We start from the raw sequence: 17,061 nt of genomic DNA on the forward strand, positions 1-17,061 counted from the left end.
CGGGGTGTGCTTGGCATTGCACATCTTGGTTGGGACCAGCACATTGCAGGAGCTCATCAGCCCATGTGCCTGGGGCTACCTGAGACTTCAATTCAGGAGGAATTGTAATTCCTCCTCGAAAACACCCCCCTTAGCTCCCGCCTTAATCCCAGCTACTCAGGAGGCCCTGGCAGGAGGGTCGCTTGAGGCCAGGAGCTCAGATCAGCCTAGGCAGCACAGTGAGACCTCCCCTCCTAGGAAAAAACTAAAACAAAAACAATTGGCCAGGCGTGGTGGCGCGCCTGTGGTCCCAGCTACTCTGGAGGCCAGGGTTGGAGGATCACAAGAGTCCAGGAGTTGGAGGCTGCAATGAGCGGAGATCGCGCCACTACACTACAGTCTGGGCAACCGAGTGAGACCCTGTCTCGAAAGAAAGGAAATAAAGAAACAAACAAACAAACAAAAAAAACCCCTCCCAGCCAACTCTCAGGGCCCACCGCTGGCGGTCCCCAACCCCCTTCCCCGGCCCGACCCGGCGCCCCCAGCCCGGCTTAGCCAGCGCCACGCAGCCGGGCCGGGAAGGGGCGGAGCGGCCGGGCCCCGCCTCCCTTGCCGCGCCGGGGCCGCCGGGGCCAAGGGGCTGCCTCCTCCGCCTAGAGCGCCGCCGCCGACGCCTTCGCCCAGGAGCCGGAGGGCCGGGCGCCATCATGCTGAGCCGGCTCGGGGCGCTGCTGCAGGAGGCCGTGGGGGCGGTGAGGCCGGGAGTGTCAGGCCGCCGGGGGTCGCGGGGCTAGGCTGGGCCGGGCGGGCGCGGAGCCGGGCGCGGCCGGCGGGAGGGCGGGCGGGCGCGGGCCCCCTCGGGCAGGGACACCCGGGCCGCGACGCCCCTTCCCCGGCCTCTCCTCGCCGGCCGCGCCCCACTTCCCCTCGCTCCACTTCCCCTCGCTCTTCCCAGTCCCGCTCCCAGACTCCTCCCGACCGCCCCACCTCCCCGGCCTTCTCCCGCGTCGCTTCCTGTCTGTGCGTCCTGGCCGCGGAGTCTCCCAGTTCCCGAACTCGCCTTCGCCGGGACGCTCCCTGTCACCCCTTGGGGTGTTTCCTGCCCCCTCGGGCCCTAGACCGCCTCCCCTAGTACCAGTGGGCCTGCCTCTTTCCTCCGCTCCACCCCGCCTGGGCTTGAAAAAATCGCCGCCCCTTCCCCTCGGTCTGATCTCCCAGACAACTCCAGGACCTTGTTGGGGTGCAGGACGCCCTTCCCGTCACCCCGGGGCACGAAGTCCCCACGAAGGGTAAAGACCCGGGGCAGGCTGGTGGGCGCCCAGCCGGGGAAACCGCCTTCTGCAGGGTGCAGATGTTTCCAGCGTGGCTGTCACCCCTCACAAGCCAAATTGCCTTTGAGTTAGGGACAGGCCGCCCGTGGTGGGGCCTGAGTGGCCTGTGGGGGGAGGAGAGTCCGTTGATGTTTCACATGCCGTCAGAGTTTGTGTTTTTGCCATTTTTTGTTGGGGCTGCAGGCTGGCAAGCAGCCCACTACTAGGGTTCCTTCAGCAAGATGTAGTGCTGTGTAGGGAGGGCGGGGGTATTCCTGGTAGGGTGGGGGGGGGGGGTGCCTGCTGTTGAAAGTAACTCTGCCAAGAAGCTGTCTGTAAAGTCAACAATACTTTTCTGCCTCCAAGTATAAATCTTCCCCCAATTGATGCGTTGAGTATCAGATTTTCTCAGGAGAGAAAGCCTTGGGTTTCACCCTCCTTCCTCCCCACCACCTCCTCCCCCACCCTCATGGGAGCGCCTGTTGAAGGAAGTTTGCCTTAGGCAAACTTGGGAAGAAAGTCAGAAACTACGACTTCCTACACCTTCCCAGCCCTGCTGTTGACCCAGGTCCAGGGCCTTGGGGCATCCAGGTAGAGAGGGTTCCAAAATGATTTTTCCTCCCCTTCCCTCATCCCCAAAACAGCTGTCATCTTAAAAAGTGATCTGATAAACTAATTCATACCTCTGAGGAACACTCCATTTACAGGAGGTGAGACAGGCCAGACAGTTCCTCAGTCCTGAGGAGTGAATTTCTTTTTCTTTTCTTTTTATTATTATTTATTTATTTCTGAGTCCAGGCTGGAGTATAGTGGTTCGATCTCGGGCTCACTGCAGCCTCCACCTCCTAGGCTCAAGCAATCCTCCCACCTCAGCCTCCTGAGTAGCTGGGACTACAGGCATGCTGCACCACGCCAGGCTAATTTTTGTATTTTTTGTAGAGACAGGGTTTCATCATGTTGCCCAGGCTGGTCTTGAACTCCTGGTCTCAAGCGATCCACCCGCCTTAGCCTCCCAAAGTACTGGGATTACAGGCATGAGCCACTGCGCCTGGCTAAGGGTCAATTTCTAAGGCTTCCAATGAGGGACGTACACGCATCAGTGGCAGGAGGAGATTTTGGCAGTGGAGGGACATCTTTTTAGCCAAGTGATCTTCTGGGCCCTTTAGTATTGAACATATCGGCTATGTCCAGGAGGTGTGGCTGGCCCTACAGGGAGACGGGAATTCCTCTTTTCTGCTCTACCCCCAGGTCTCCAGTCTACGTCTTTCCGAAGCTTGGGTCACCAAGTAATGTGTGATCCCAGAAGTCAACTGACTCCTCATTGAGGAGGAAGAGTGCTCCTCCCCACCCTCTTCTGATCCAACAGATTAGGAATCATTATAGCTCTTTTTTTTTTTTTTTTGGACTACAGGTCTGCGCCACCATGCCCAGCTAACATTTGTATTTTCAGTAGAGACGAGGTTTCACCATGTTGGCCAGGCTTGTCTCAAACTCCTGACCTTAAGTGATTGACCTGCCTCGGCCTCCCAGAGAGCTGGGATTATAGGTGTGGGCCACCACTATGTCCGGCCACTAATAATATCTTTAAAGAGAAATTGTTGGGTTCAGTGCCTTTGGTTTGGAGTTACCATAGCCGGTCATGGAGTCAGGTAAAGATCACACACCTGTGCCACCAGCTCTCTAATGGCTTGTGCCGGTTAACCCGCCTCTCCCATGTCTCCTGTCGTACTGGAGTGTTCTTTTTGGTTAAAGCCCAGCTCAGGGTTTTCAAAGACTAAGTCAATTTTGAGGCTAAAGGAGACCCCATCACAGAAATGAAGAGGTAATTGTAGGGCTGCTGAAGGGCCAGAGGACTTTCTGAAACAAGGAACTAGGGAGTGAATGTCTCCAGGAGTTTCCTGAGATATTTGGTAAATATTCATGGGGATTCGCTATGCGCTGAGCCCATCGACGGCAGGCTAGCTGTGAAACACAGAACCCTGGCTCTCAGGGAGCTCATCGTCTAGCAGAAGAGACGACTGCTCAGCACAGCAGGCACTGTCACATGGAAGGTGGTGAGATGCCATCACTCCACAGGGATAGAATATTTGGAATAACTGTGGGTGGTGCTGCTTTTGAGAAGGGTCATAGCCCCTACCAAGTAGCTTTGAAAGAAGACAAGATGCCCTGGGGACCGTGGGGAGTTTCCAGTTCTCTGAATGTCGTCCCTCCCCGTGTTGCAGTGGCCTTCTAAGCATATTCTTCCTACCTTTACCTCCTCTCCCAAGCTCAACTGCCAGATGAATCGTCCTAAAACACTGCTCAGACGGTGCCAATGGCTGGGTGTGGTGGCTCACGCCTGTAATCCCAGCACTTCGGGAGGCCCAGGCGGGCAGACCACTTGAGGTCAGGAGTTCGAGACTAGCCTGGCCAACATGGTGAAACCCTGTCTCTAATAAATACAAAAATCAGCCAGGCGTGGTGGCACACATCTGTAATTCCAGCAACTTGGGAGGCAGGAGAATCACTTGAACCCAGGAGGCGGAGGTTGCAGTGAGCTGAGATGGTGCCGCTGCACTCTAGCCTGGGTGACAGTGAGACTCTCTTTTTATTTATTTATTAAAAAATAAAAAAGCTGTCATTGACCTGCTCCCTGCTGCCTGCAAAAAATGATAGAGGCTCCAGAGTCTCACCAGCCCTTCCCCAGACACACTTTGCAGAGTTCCTTCCGGTTCTTCAAGTTTTAGTTCAGATGTGATCTTGGTAAAGCCTTCCCTGTTCCAGCCTGTTAGAAGTTACCCCTTTTTCTGAGAGGTCACCACTTTCCACCTTTCCTGAGGCCTCACACTACTTCCTTGTAGCTTCATTATTCAATGCAATTTCAATGCAATTTTATATTGTCTTCTCCATGGCACGTTTCTTGACTGGGTGTTAGTCATCCTCATGTTGCTTGTGGCATCCAGCGTAGTGTCTTGTACATAGTGGGCGCTTGGAATGAATGAATGATTTCATGAGTGGCTACTCAGCTCTGTGGTGCAGTGAAGTGTGAGGTCAGAGAGAGGTGTGGGCAGGCAGGGACACTGGAGAGGGCTTGGTGGAGCTGCTGGGGACTGAACCTCACTGGGGACTCTCAGGATCCAGACAAGTTATCGGGATACAGTGCACCTTGGGCAGAGGAGTGGCCCCAGCAAAGACCTAGAGGCAGAAATGCACAGCTGTGGGGAGGGATGATTAGAATTCTTTCTTTTTTTCCTGAAAACATTTACTCTGCAAGAAAAGCGAAGGAATGGTTTTGTTTGTTTTGTTTTAGAGAAGTTTTCAGGGAAAGTGGTTGTTCTCAGTGCAAGGCCAGTATCAGCCATGGTGTAGAGATGGAGAGAGCGCTTATGGAAAAGGGGGAGGTTAGGGGCTTTCCCAGAGCAGAACCAGAATTTTCCAAGGCTTAATAGAAGGAGCCAGTAGAGGAGGAAACGAAAGCAGCACTGGCTAAGGAGTTGGGGTTGTGCAGGCTCAGGCTTTGGACACAAGATGAAAGCATGTTAGAAGGAAGGCACTTTGTTAATATCACGCTAATGATGTTACCTACCCATCAAAATGAACAGAGCCTGTGGTGGTCTTGAACAGATTTTCATAGACTCTCAGATTGAGAGGAATGGGAAAGCTTTGTCTTTTTTTTTTTTTTTTTTTTTTTTGAGATAGGGTCTCACCTTGTCACCTAGGCTGGAGTGTAGTGGTGCAATCACAATTCACTGAAGCCTTGACCTCCCCGGGCTCGGGTGATCCTCCCACCCCAGCCTCCAAGGTAGCTGGGACTATAGGCACACACCACCACGTCCTGCTAGATTTTAAATTGTTTATAGAGACAGAGCGTCATCATGTTGCCGAGGCTGGTCTCAAACTCCTGGACTCAAGCCGCCTGCCCACCTTTGCCTCACAGACGGTTGGGCTTAGGGGCCTGAGCCACTGCACCTGGCCTTTGCCACATTTTCCATCTGTATCATTTTGCTTTTCTTTGGGGGACTGCGTTCCTCTATGTTCCTCTACTGTAGTGTAACCATGCTGTGTTGAAATAATCTGTGTCTGTTTCCCCCAGCAACATTCTTAGCACCTCCACGACAGAGACGGGACAGGATTGTGACATATAGCAAGAAAACAGCATTTCCAGGAGGGAGGGGTATTTAGGGAGAAGTGCCTGTCAGGAGATACTTGGCTAGATATGGAGACAGCGCCAGTGTGGCTGGGAGGAAATGTGTTATTCCTCCCTTTGAAAGGCAGGGAGCAGGGTGCCTCCTCATGAGGAGGCCTAGCATGAACCTGACACTCAGCATGGAATGTCTGTTCCCATGAAGGCAGGGACTCCCTGGCCTTTGTGGCCCTCACCGAGGCTGTATCTCTGCCCTCTCCGCAGCGCGAGCCCAGCATTGACCTGCTGCAGGCCTTCGTGGAGCACTGGAAGGGCATCACGCACTACTACATCGAGAGCACAGGTGCGGCCTGGCCCTCCCCAGCCGGGGGACCCTGGAGGGAGCGGGGAGGAAGGAGTGTGCAGAGTGTCACCATGCAGGTGTCCATGCCCACTCGTGCAGAATTGGAGCCGAGTTCATGGAGACAGAGAACCAGACAGACAGAAGACCCAGAGGCCTGGGCCACTCTGCTCCTGATGATTTAGCTGCCGGTCCCACCCTGACCTTTCGGAAAGGGCTGTGTGAGGGAGGAGTAGCCTCAATGGGGGTCTCACTGGCCTGACTCTGCAAGGAAGAGGTGGCTGCACTTCCCCCAGCTTCCAACTCCAGGCCTTCAGGCCCCAAGAGCATGTACCTAGGGTTTACTGATCAAAAGAAAAGAGTTTAACAACCTCCCCTGTCCCCTGAGCCAACTTAGGGGCATTTTCCTTGTAGAGATCTGGGGTAGGAGGAGAACAAAAACCAAGGTGGGTAACATGCCTGGGTCCCTCTCCCCAAGCTAACACCCCAGAGAGCCAAAGCCTTGGGTCACCTGGTCCCATCAGGATCGCTCACTGAGGGGACGGCATCTAAGTGGCTGCTCTGCAGTCATGATGCTGCCATGGGCGGATACAGACTTGTTGTCAGGTAACCATATCCTGCATCCCTCACTTTCTCCTTCCTGGAGTTCAGACTGGGGCTTGATTCCAGCCCACACCTTTCCTACAGGCTTTCTTTCCAGCCCGGGCCAGCCCAGGAAATTCAGAAATCTGTGGGACCCTCTGAGGGTTCTGCTAGATCAGGTTTCTCAATCTTGGCACAGTTGGCATTAGACCTGGAGCCTTCCCTGCGCGGGGCTGTCCTGGGCAGTGTGGGATGTGCAGCAGTAATTCTGGCCTCTACCCACTAGGTGCCAGTAGCACACCCCACCCGCGAATTGGGACAACCAGCAATGTCTCCAGACATTGCCTCATGTTCCCTGGGGGAGAAAAGTCCGCCCCCGGTTCTGAACCACCTCTTCAGGCGAAAGGTCTCTTGAAGGAGAGCCTCAGTCCACCAGCTGAGTAAGATCAGATCAGAACTGGCTTAAATTCACCTGAGGCTCCCCCACCCCCAGCCCTTTCATTTCCTGAATGGTCCCTAGACTAGAAGGCTTGGAAGTGCCTGGGGCAGGCCACCCTACTCAAGCTCCTGTTCCTTAAAGGAAAGCTAGGGGGTGCTCCAAGGCCAGTCCTGGAGCACCAGAACTTTCTTTAAAAGACACACTGAGACTCTGACTGCAAAAGCCCCAATAAGTAGCTTCCCTGTCAGGGCCTTGGTACAGAGAGCAGGACTGGGTCAGACCTGAAGGTGGTGATGCAGATTTTTTTTTCTCTTTGTGAAAAACAGAGGCTTGCCTTCTCTGAGTGTCAGTTGGGGAGGCCCCGTGAGGTTCTCTCTCAGGCAGCTGCTGGAATTACAGCTTCTAAGTTATGTGACAAGAGCCCTGAGCCCACAGCGTCTCACTCAGGCCCAGAGCTGACAGCAGCCTTCTGTGGGCCCAGGACCACGTGTGCCTGTCTCTGTACCTATCCCAGGATTTGAAGGAAGCTGATGCTACTGCCCCCAATAAAGTGCTGGGCATGCATGCGTTTTCAGAGGACTGTGTCCTGAGCCTGGAAAGACTTTTGTCTTCTTAAATATTGAAGCATCCACTGTCAACTTCCATTTCCCAGTTGCCCGCAGCTCTCTCCCCCACCTCTCCCAGACAGGACCTCCCCTTTCTGGGCTTTGGCAGGAGACGGTGAAGTTTTCAAGCTAGGGTGCCCCTCTTCACCCAACTTACCCTCGTTTCCCAAACATCAATTAGATGAAAACACCCCCGCCAAGAAGACAGACATTCCCTGGCGGCTGAAGCAGATGCTGGACATCCTGGTGTATGAAGAGCAGCAGCAGGTGGCCGTGGGTGAGGCAGGGCCCTGCCTGGAGTACCTGCTGCAGCACAAGATCCTGGAGACTCTCTGCACACTGGGCAAGGCCGAGGTGGGAGGCCCTCTGCGCGCTGGGCCAGGCCGAGGTGGGAGGCCCTCTACGCGCTGGGCCAGGCCGTGGTGGGAGGCCCTCTGCGCGCTGGGCCAGGCCGAGGTGGGAGGCCCTCTGCGCGCTGGGCAAGGCCGAGGTGGGAGGCCCTCTGCATGCTGGGCCAGGCTGTGGTGGGCAGCCCCGGGCTCCCTGGATTCCAGGCTGAGGTGGGCAGCCTGGGGTTCCCTGGATTCCAGGCCTTTCTGCCTGTGCTCTTCCCAGTCCTGACACTGAAAGTGGCAGCTGGGGGGAGAGGAGCAAACAGGACAGGCACTATGGCTGTCTCACTTAGAACACTCCACCATCCCAGCGCGCCTGTTCCCAGTTCACTCCACAAAGATGGGCCTGCCACGTGCCAGGCTCTGCTCTAGATGCTGGGGACACAGTAGGGCTTCAGACTGACAAGAGCTAGGCATGGTGGTGCGCGCCTGTAGCCCCAGCTACGTGGGAGGCTGAGGTGGGAGGATTGCTTGAGCCCAGGAGGTGGAGGCTGCAGTGAACTGTGATCATGCAACCGCACTCCTGCCCAGGAGGCAGAGCAAGATGCTGTCTCTTAAAAAAAGGAAAGAAAATCCGACAAGAATCCTAGTGGGAGAGGCAGGACCATCCTGTGATGGATCAATAATGACCCAGTTATGGAGCACAGTGACGCAGGAAAAGGGGTTGCGAGTGCCAAGAAGGCCAGTTTCGAACAACGTGGTGAGGGAAGCAGGCCTGTGAGAAGGGGCCCTCTGAGCCAGGATTGAGGGAGGAGTTGAGCCTGGGGCTCTCTGGGGGTGCAGCGTTCCAGGTGGGGGACACACCTCTGACAGGAGCTCCTTCCCTGGCCTCAGTCCCCCCAAGACTTGCGGCAGGCAGGGGACATAGCCTCTGACAGGCACTCTGTCCCTGGCCTCAGTGCCCCCCAGGCATGCGGCAGGCGGGGGACACAGTCCTGACAGGCGCTCTGTCCCTGGCCTCAGTACCCCCCAGGCATGCGGCAGCAGGTGTTCCAGTTCTTCAGCAAGGTTCTGGCGCAGGTGCAGCACCCCCTGCTGCATTACCTCAGCGTCCACAGGCCTGTGCAGGTGAGGGGCCCAGAAGCCAAGGGGTGTCTGGGTGTAAGGCCCCGCTCTCTCCCCCGCCACACCTCTCCCCAATGTTTCTGTCCTGCTACTCTTCCAGAAACTCCTCCGACTTGGTGGGACAGCTCCCGGATCCATTACAGAAAAGGAGGAGGTGCAGTTCACTACCGTTCTCTGCTCCAAGATCCAGCAGGACCCAGAGCTGCTCGCCTACATCCTGGAAGTGAGCACTCCCATCGGGAAGAGGAGCGGGAGGGCCTGGAACCCCAGGGCAAGCCCCCTCGGCCCTCCTGAGGAGGCAGAAGCAGAGAGCAGGTACCCAGGAGGCACGCAGGCAGCTTCCCCTCCAGCTCCAGGCTGAGGCCCTGCCAGCAGCCCACCCTGCAGTCCCAGTGGGGGACCCTGGGAAGTGGTCCCCACCAGGCCTGGCCTCATCTCACCCTCTTTGCAGGGTAAGAAGATTGTAGGTAGGAAGAAGGCATGCAGAGAACCCACTCCCCTGCCTAAGGACACAGCCAGCCACAGGGACAAGGACTGCTCCCACGATGGTGCTCCTGCCAGGCCCCAGCTGGACGGGGAGCCCTGTGGGGCCCAGGCCTTGAACAGCCACATGCCTGCTGAGACCGAGGAGCTGGATGGTGGGACTGCAGAGAGCAACCTGATCACCTCCCTGCTTGGGCTGTGCCAGAGCAAGGTGCTGGCAGCAGAGATGGAGAGGGTGGGGGCGGGGGAGGGGTGGGTCGACGGCCAGGAGGTGATTTGTGGGCTCACATTCATGTCCCTGAAGTCGCGTCCTCATCCTCTAGAAGAGTCGGGTGGCCTTGAAGGCCCAGGAGAACCTGCTGCTCCTGGTGCGCGTGGCCTCCCCAGCAGCCGCCACCTACCTGGTCCAGAGCAGCCCCTGCTGCCCTGCGATTGTCCAGCACCTCTGCCAGCTGTACCGGTCCATACCTGTCTTCCTGGACCCCGCAGACATTGCTGCCTTAGAGGGCATCAGCTGGAGGTGGGTGCCCAGCCCGGGAAGGCTGGCCAGCATCTTCAGTTGCTGGCAGCCGTGCCTGTCTTTGGTGGTCAGCTCCCCTGGTGTTCCACGTTGCTAGGGACCTCTGCTGGCCACCCTCTCCCCAAGGCTGCAGCTGATCCCCAGGGGCCTTCTTGCCCTCCAGGGAAGCACTGCTTTTGCTGCCTCTGTCCATAAAACCCCCAAGATAACTGATGCCCAGCCACAGAGGTTCCACAGGAGAGGGGAAGGGCCCAGTTTTGGGAGACATTGAGGAAGACCTTGAAGCTCCTCCCCCACTCTCTGAGACTTCTCTCCCCTCTTCAGGTTACCCAGTGCCCCATCTGATGAGGCTTCCTTCCCTGGGAAGGAGGCCTTGGCTGCCTTCTTGGGCTGGTTTGATTACTGCGACCACCTTATCACAGAGGCACACACGGTGAGCAGGGGCGGGCGGGGGCCGGGCTCTCATGCTATTCCCTGTACCGTCTCCATCTCGAGGACTAACTGGAGCAGGGACATGGAAACATGGGGTCCAGGAGCTAGGCAGGGCCCCAGGCAGGCTGGGAACCCTCTCCTGTGGCATCAGGCGCTGCGCAAGGACATGGTTATTTCTCAGCGGGAATTGTGATGAGCGCAAAACACGTTGACCACATGCTCTGTGGAACCCAGGTGGTTGCAGATGCCTTGGCGAAGGCCGTGGCTGAGAAGTTCCTCATGGAGACCCTGCAGCCCCAGCTCCTGCATGTGTAAGTGTCCAGTTACCTCAGGCATGACTGTGGTCTACAGCAAACCGCCTACCCCACCCAGCCTCATCCTGTCCCTAAGGCCAGACACCTTCTTAACCAGAATCCCATCTGTGGACCCCATTGGGTGATGTTTGCCAGGCCTGCCCTGTGATGTGCACATGGCTCTGAGCTACGTGGGCTAAACGAAGGCCTCCTACCCTTCCCTGCAGGACCTCAGCAGGGGTGGGCAAGTGACCACAGACATGCCAGCCAAAGATGAGAGGCAAGCAGGAAGGGTTCTGCCACCCACACTCATGTGCTGTCTGCACACACCGGGCCTGGCTAAGGTGCCCTCTTCCCATAGGTCCGAGCAGAGCATCCTGACCTCCACCGCCCTTCTCACAGCCATGCTGCGCCAGCTCCGCTCCCCTGCGCTGCTGCAGGAGGCCGTGGCTTTCCTCCTGGGCACAGACGGGCAGCCTGAAGCCCCCAGGCACAACCCCCATGCCCTGTCCGCTCACCTCATCGGGCACTGTGACCACCTCTCTGATGAGGTACGGAGGGGGACCTCCATCTCTGTTCCTCTCACCACCCCTGCCAGAGGGATTTCCTGAACACTTCCCATTTCACGAGTGTTCCCAGCTAACTCCACCTTTGAGACGCTGAACTGCAAAACACTGCCGAGCCGCTTTCGTCACACACTAATTTTCTATGATCATATGCATTTTTTTTTTTTTTTAAGAGACAGGGTCTTGCTCTGTCACCCCAGGCCCTGGAGTGCACTGGTGTGATCCTAACTCACTGCAGTCGCCAACTCCTGGCCTCAAGCGATCCTCTCACCTCAGCCTCCTAAAGTGCTGGGAATGCAGGCATGAGCCACTGTGCCCAGCTTATTTTACAGTGTTTTATATTTTGGACAGTGCTTTTATACTCACTTGGCTTGCGGGAGGGCTAACACCTAGTCCGTGAGGTAGGCGAGGTTGATACTCCCATTCCTCAGACATGGAAAGTAAGGCACAGAGAAGCGAATTGGCTTGCCTGAAATCGCACATCAAATTAGTCACGTACCAGGGAGCACCCAGACTTCTTGATTCTTAGGCCCACACCCCCCCCCCACTCCCCCCAAATCCTGCCACCATAGCATCCAGCCAAGGGAGGTGACTCTGCCTCAGAGGCCTTTTCTTATCTGGGTTAGCCATGCCAAGGCACCCACGGGAGCTGGGTGGGGAAGGGGCTATCCTGCCGACCCCCTTCCCGCTCCAGATCAGCATCGCAACGCTCCGGCTGTTTGAGGAGCTGCTGCAGAAGCCCCACGAGGGGATCATCCGCAGCCTGGTCCTGCGCAACCTTGAGGGCCGCCCTTATGTGGCCTGGGGCTCACCAGAGCCTGAGAGCTATGAGGACACACTGTAAGTGAAACCGGCGCCCTCTGGACCCAGCCCAGCCCTCAGCACTCGCACGCACGCTCACTCTGTCCATTCATTCATTGGTGCCGCACCATTCTGTCCTGGCCATAGAGATCTGGAGGAAGACCCCTACTTTACCGATAGCTTCCTGGATTCCGGCTTTCAACCTCGTGCAAAGCCTCGCCTAGCTCCTGCCACCAGCTATGATGGCAAAACAGCAGTGACCGAAATCGTCAACAGGTGGGGGGAACAAGTTAGGCAGTCTGAACCACTTGAGTTTTACTTTTTTTTTTTTTTTTTTTTGAGATAGTCTTGCTCTGTCACCCAGGCTGGAGTGCAGTAGCACAATCTTGGCTCACTGCAACCTCCACCTCCCGGGTTCTGAGTTCAAGCAATTCCTGTGCCTCAGCCTCCCGAGTACCTGGGATTACAGACATGCACTACCACACCCAGCTAATTTTTATATTTTTAGTAAAGACGGGGTTTCCCAATGTTGGCCAGGCTGATCTCGAACTCCTGACCTCAGGTGATCCGCCCACCTTGGCCTCCCAAAGTTCTGGGATTACAGACATGAGTCACTGTGTCTGGCCTGAGTATTTTTCTTTGGCCACAGCCCTGGGGTCCAGTCGGGGAGGGAAATAGGGGTCCCACGAGCAGGGGAGAGCAGGAAATAGGGGTCCCACGAGCAGGGGAGAGCAGGAGATAGGGGTCCTACGAGCAGGGGAGAGCAGGGTGAGCCGGGAGCACCTCCACACCAGCTCCTGTCTCTCAGTTTCCTGTGCCTGGTCCCCGAGGAAGCCAAGACCTCTGCCTTCCTGGAGGAGACGGGCTATGACACATACGTCCACGATGCTTATGGCCTGGTGAGTGGCTCCTGCTACCAGCTCCCACTTCCTGTCCTTCAGAACAGCTGGGTGATAAGCTCTGGGTTCCCCCTCTCTCATCTGCCCAAGGACCCCAGCCCATCCCTCCTGCGTGGGGCAGCGTCTGCTGGTTCCCAATCCCTGGGCCCGCTGCTTCTACTCTCCCGCCTGTCTTAGTTCCAGGAGTGCAGCTCCCGCGTTGCGTCCTGGGGCTGGCCTCTGACCCCCACACCTTTGGACCCCCATGAGCCTGAGCGACCTTTCTTCGAGGGCCACTTCCTCCGAGTGCTGTTTGACCGCATGTCCCGGATTCTGGATCAGGTAGCCAGTGGGCCTGGGCCAGGAGAACTCCAGGCTGGTGCCTCTGGGGTCCTTTGAGAGCAGGGGCTGGCCACAGGGTTGCCTCCACTTCGGTTCTTTGGTGCACAGCACCCCTGTCCTTTCCCCAGGTGGGAAGCCCCGTCGCGCCCCTGCTCCACACGTCCTAACATGTTCTGGCCCTCAGCCCCATGGAATCCATGACACACACATCACGTGAGCCTCCCACCCCCACACACGTTCACACTGGCCAGGCACCTTGCTGGGGGAGTGCAAAAATGCTCACCAGCCCTGCCAGCCCTCGGCTCTGTCCACCATGTTCCTACAGCCATACAGCCTGAACCTGCAGGTGACCTCGGTCCTGTCCCGGCTTGCCCTCTTCCCCCACCCCCATATTCATGAGTACCTCCTGGATCCCTACATCAGCCTGGCCCCCGGCTGCAGAAGCCTATTCTCCGTGTTGGTGAGGGTGAGGATGCCTCGGCCTGAGGGAGTGTGCCCAGTCGGGGTGGAGGGAACAGCAGGGAAGGGGAATGGGGCAGGTGGTTGGGGGCTGGAGGGGTGGGCACCCTTGCCAGTGCCAGGGAAAGCAAGTCTCCCATGCTCTGCATGGTGTGGCAGGGCCAGGGGACCCACTGGTGTTGCTGGCGCCATCTGAGTCCCCCGTGGTTCCTACTCTAGGTAATCGGGGACTTGATGCAGAGAATCCAGAGGGTACCCCAATTCCCAGGCAAGCTGCTCCTGGTGCGCAAGCAGTTGACGGGCCAGGCTCCTGGGGAGCAGTGAGTACCAAGGGTGCCAGGTGAAGCCTGGGGGTGGGAGGGTAGAAAGTGCCTCTGGAGGAGAGGTGGCCGGCCACAGGGTCAAGCCTCGTGGATGCTGGGCTGTCATGCTGGGCACAGTCCTGCCCCCGCCCAGCCATGCCCCCTGTGCCATCTCCCCTCAGGCTGGACCACCAGACCCTCCTCCAGGGCGTGGTGGTGCTGGAGGAGTTCTGCAAGGAGCTGGCTGCTATTGCCTTCGTCAAGTTTCCCCCGCATGATCCTCGCCAGAACCTCTCCCCAGCCCCGGAAGGGCAGGTCTGAGCCAGGACCAGGGCGGTGGGAGACTCCTGTCCACACCTCTGCCCCAGAGCTGCCTCCTGCCTGGCACTGCCGCCACACTCCCCTCCTGGGATGGGGCTTCTGCTCCTGGCACATTCAAGGAGACTGCGGCATGTTGACCACACCAGACTGGGTTTCAGGGAATGGGCATGCCAGGTGCCAAGGAGCCAAACAGATGGCTTTCCAGGCAGCAGGGTCCTTGGGGCCTTCTTGGAGGAGCTTGGGTGACAGCCAGGTGAGCACCCAGGCCCCAGACCCTCATGTACTGTGTGCCTGGCCCCCTCTGTACTGGCCATTTGTGGCCAGGGCCAAGACCTGTGACTCAACTCCAGGGGCAAGATGGGGAGTGAGCTGATGGCTCTCTGAGACTGGTCGGGAGCCCAGGCCAGGGAGATGGGGCCTGGAGCCTTGTCTGTCACATTAGGTACCATGGGAGCTGCTGAGACCTGACATTTTGTCCCTTGCCTTCACGGCTTGGCCCACTTGGCCCATGGAGGAGGAGCAGTGAATAGGATCGTCGGGGAAGCCCCCTTCCTGCTCTGCTCCCCTGGAAACTGTTGCAAAAGTCCCAGCCGCCTCATGGCAAATGCCCAAAGCATGTTCCGCACCCAGGCGGGGGCCGCTGCTAATGAGAACCTTGGTGCAGCTGCAGCCAGGAGGGGAGTGGGCCCGGGAGCCAGGCTCAGGTCCAGCTAGTTCCTCTCTGGCGCCTTCTGAACCCGTCTCAGCAGGTCCATAGCACCTGGGCAGAGAGGTCAGAGACCAGGGGAGGCCAGAAGGGACCTGCCCTCCCTTCTGCCCAGGGCCCAGTGTTCTTGATAGAAGACCCTTCTGGGTGGCCAGGGAGCTCATGGGACAGATAAGGGCAGGACGCCCCCTGACTCCAGGCCCCTGTGCCTGGCGGGGAGTGGCTGCGGCCCAGGCAGCCAGTCCTGGTGTTGTTCTCCCTGCATGCCCTCTGTGGCTGGGGCTGCCACCCCACCCGGCCCGAATCTGTCTTGACCTGCAGGAATACACGGGCGGCGCCAGGCATTACCTCACAGCGGGACTACACAGTGGCTGGCTTTGCTCCTGGGCAAGGAGGAGCAGGCCAGAGCTTCTTTCGCTTCCTTTTCTTGCCCATGCCACTTCTAGAAGCCAGACACAGGTTGCCAAGAGGTGACATGAAACAGGAGGAAACTCAGTGACCTCTGCCTCTCCCGCATTCCTCCCCACGGGGGAGGACCTCGCCACTCTGAAGAGCACTGTGCGCATGTGCGTGCACGAACGTGGGTGTTGGTGTGGACAGGGCGCAGATCTCCGTGGATGAACTGCGTCTGGACTCTTAGATTCATAAAATATTCGAGGGTCTGGGAGTCACAGACCCTCCCCTCTCCTCAATGCACTTTGGCGTTTGCATGGTGTCTTCCCCGGACAGCACAGCAATAAATGGTGTGATTGCGTGGACATGGTGGCTCTGTTCTTGGCCAAGTTCCCCCTCCTTCTGCCCAGGACTCCACTGCTAATTTGGGCCCATCTTCCTCCCCAAGGAAGACAAATTCTTTTTCTAGCACTGGAGCAGGGAGGTGGGGTGGGCGGTAAACAGACAGGCTCTGGCAGTGCAGATCTGCTGATCCTCAGAGCCTGCCAGGAGCCAGACTTGGCAGAGCAGTGCCACTTCTGCTGGGCTGACCTGCAGCCGAGAGCCTGCCCGCCCCGGAGACACCGTGAGGGAATGGACCACGTGGGAGCATCTGTGTGCAAGTCTCACTTGGGTGTGTTTATGATGCGTGTTGTATGCCTGTTTTAGTTGTAAAGTAGGCCTGGTATTTAAAACCTTGTCTTTAAGTTCAAGGCTGCAGTGAGCTGATTGCACCACTGCACTCCAGCCTGGGCAACAGAGTAAGACCCTGTCTCTAAAAAAAAAAATAGTAATAATTCACAGGTGTGTTCTCAGGGAAAAAGAAAAGTTAACACATAAATAAATAAACCCTTTGTCCTTAGGTGTGTGTGGAGGGGTGGGGGATCCTCTGAGGGGGCTCCCCAAGAGACTGCGGGAGGGCAGGCTGAGAACTTGGAGGAAAAGGAGCCAGACGTAGCTCTCAACTTGTGTTGATCACTGGGTGGCTTTTTAAAATCCCAATGCCCAGTGTCCCATCACCAGTTAAATTATTGTTGCTGGCGGTGGGCCCAGAGTTCAAGCTCTCCAGGTGGCTGTGCAAGGTGGCTCATGCCTATAATCCCAGTACTTTGGGAGGCTAAGGCGGGAGGATCATTTGAGGACAGGAGTTTGAGACCAGCCTCGGCAATATAGCGAGTCCCCCATGTCTACTAAAAACTTAAAAATTAGTTGGGTGTGGTGGCATGCGCCTGTGGTTTCAGCTACTTGGGAGGCTGAGGCAGGAGAATCACTTGTCACTCGAGCCTGGGAGGTCAATGCTGCAGTGAGCCAGGATCACACCACTCCACTCCAGCCTGGGTGACAGAGCAAGACCCTGTCTGAGAAAAAAGAAAGAAAGAAAAATAGAAACCCAGGTGACCCTAGTGTGCTCCCAGGGTTGAAAACTACTAGGCTAAATAATGGGGGCAAATAGCCAAACGTCATTGCCCGGCTGACTGGATGTGGGCCGGTGGGTCCCTTCGACACTGAGAGAAATGAACTGAAATAAAAAGGTTTGGTCCCATCATTTGCGAGGCATTTGTCCTCAGAGGGTACAAGGATTCCTACCACCTTCCAGGGGCCAGGAAGAGGGCAGCCAAGAGAGGCAGGGAGGGGGCTGGAAAAGGGGCCTTGGAGGTTATCTCGGCCCTCAGGAGAAGGGGAGCCCGTCC

General features: G+C 57.2%; 1 protein-coding gene across 3 annotated transcripts; it reads left to right on the forward strand.

Annotated features, from left to right (window-relative positions):
- Positions 1 to 578: 578 nt before the first annotated feature.
- FAM160B2 (family with sequence similarity 160 member B2) lies at positions 579 to 15,696 on the forward strand. Of its 3 annotated transcripts, none has more exons than XR_004440987.1 (18): positions 579 to 731; positions 5,677 to 5,755; positions 7,560 to 7,732; positions 8,734 to 8,838; positions 8,936 to 9,058; positions 9,287 to 9,529; positions 9,642 to 9,838; positions 10,163 to 10,271; positions 10,505 to 10,581; positions 10,925 to 11,114; positions 11,824 to 11,969; positions 12,078 to 12,206; positions 12,739 to 12,829; positions 13,007 to 13,150; positions 13,476 to 13,616; positions 13,829 to 13,929; positions 14,094 to 14,485; positions 15,260 to 15,696. XR_004440987.1 is itself a non-coding variant. In XM_033227411.1 (17 exons), the coding sequence occupies exons 1-17, from the start codon at positions 687 to 689 to the stop codon at positions 14,230 to 14,232; spliced, it is 2,232 nt and encodes a 743-aa protein (XP_033083302.1). In that variant the 5' UTR covers positions 579 to 686; the 3' UTR covers positions 14,233 to 15,696. The 3 variants fall into 3 exon arrangements, 1 of the variants encoding a protein (XP_033083302.1); XR_004440990.1 differs by having other exon boundaries at positions 15,385 to 15,696; XM_033227411.1 differs by having other exon boundaries at positions 14,094 to 15,696.
- The last annotated feature ends 1,365 nt before the right edge of the window (positions 15,697 to 17,061 follow it).

Source organism: Trachypithecus francoisi, unplaced genomic scaffold, assembly GCF_009764315.1.
Source record: "Trachypithecus francoisi isolate TF-2019V2 unplaced genomic scaffold, Tfra_2.0 Contig01440, whole genome shotgun sequence".
Lineage (NCBI taxonomy): Eukaryota > Metazoa > Chordata > Mammalia > Primates > Cercopithecidae > Trachypithecus > Trachypithecus francoisi.

Coding starts and splice junctions, on each gene's coding strand:
- FAM160B2 (XM_033227411.1), top strand. CDS start 687: ATGCTGAGCCGGCTCGGGGCGCTGCTGCAGGAGGCCGTGGGGGCG. Junction 10,582..10,924: donor CAGCCCCAGCTCCTGCATGT/GTAAGTGTCCAG, acceptor CTCTTCCCATAG/GTCCGAGCAGAGCATCCTGA. Junction 13,930..14,093: donor GGCCAGGCTCCTGGGGAGCA/GTGAGTACCAAG, acceptor ATCTCCCCTCAG/GCTGGACCACCAGACCCTCC.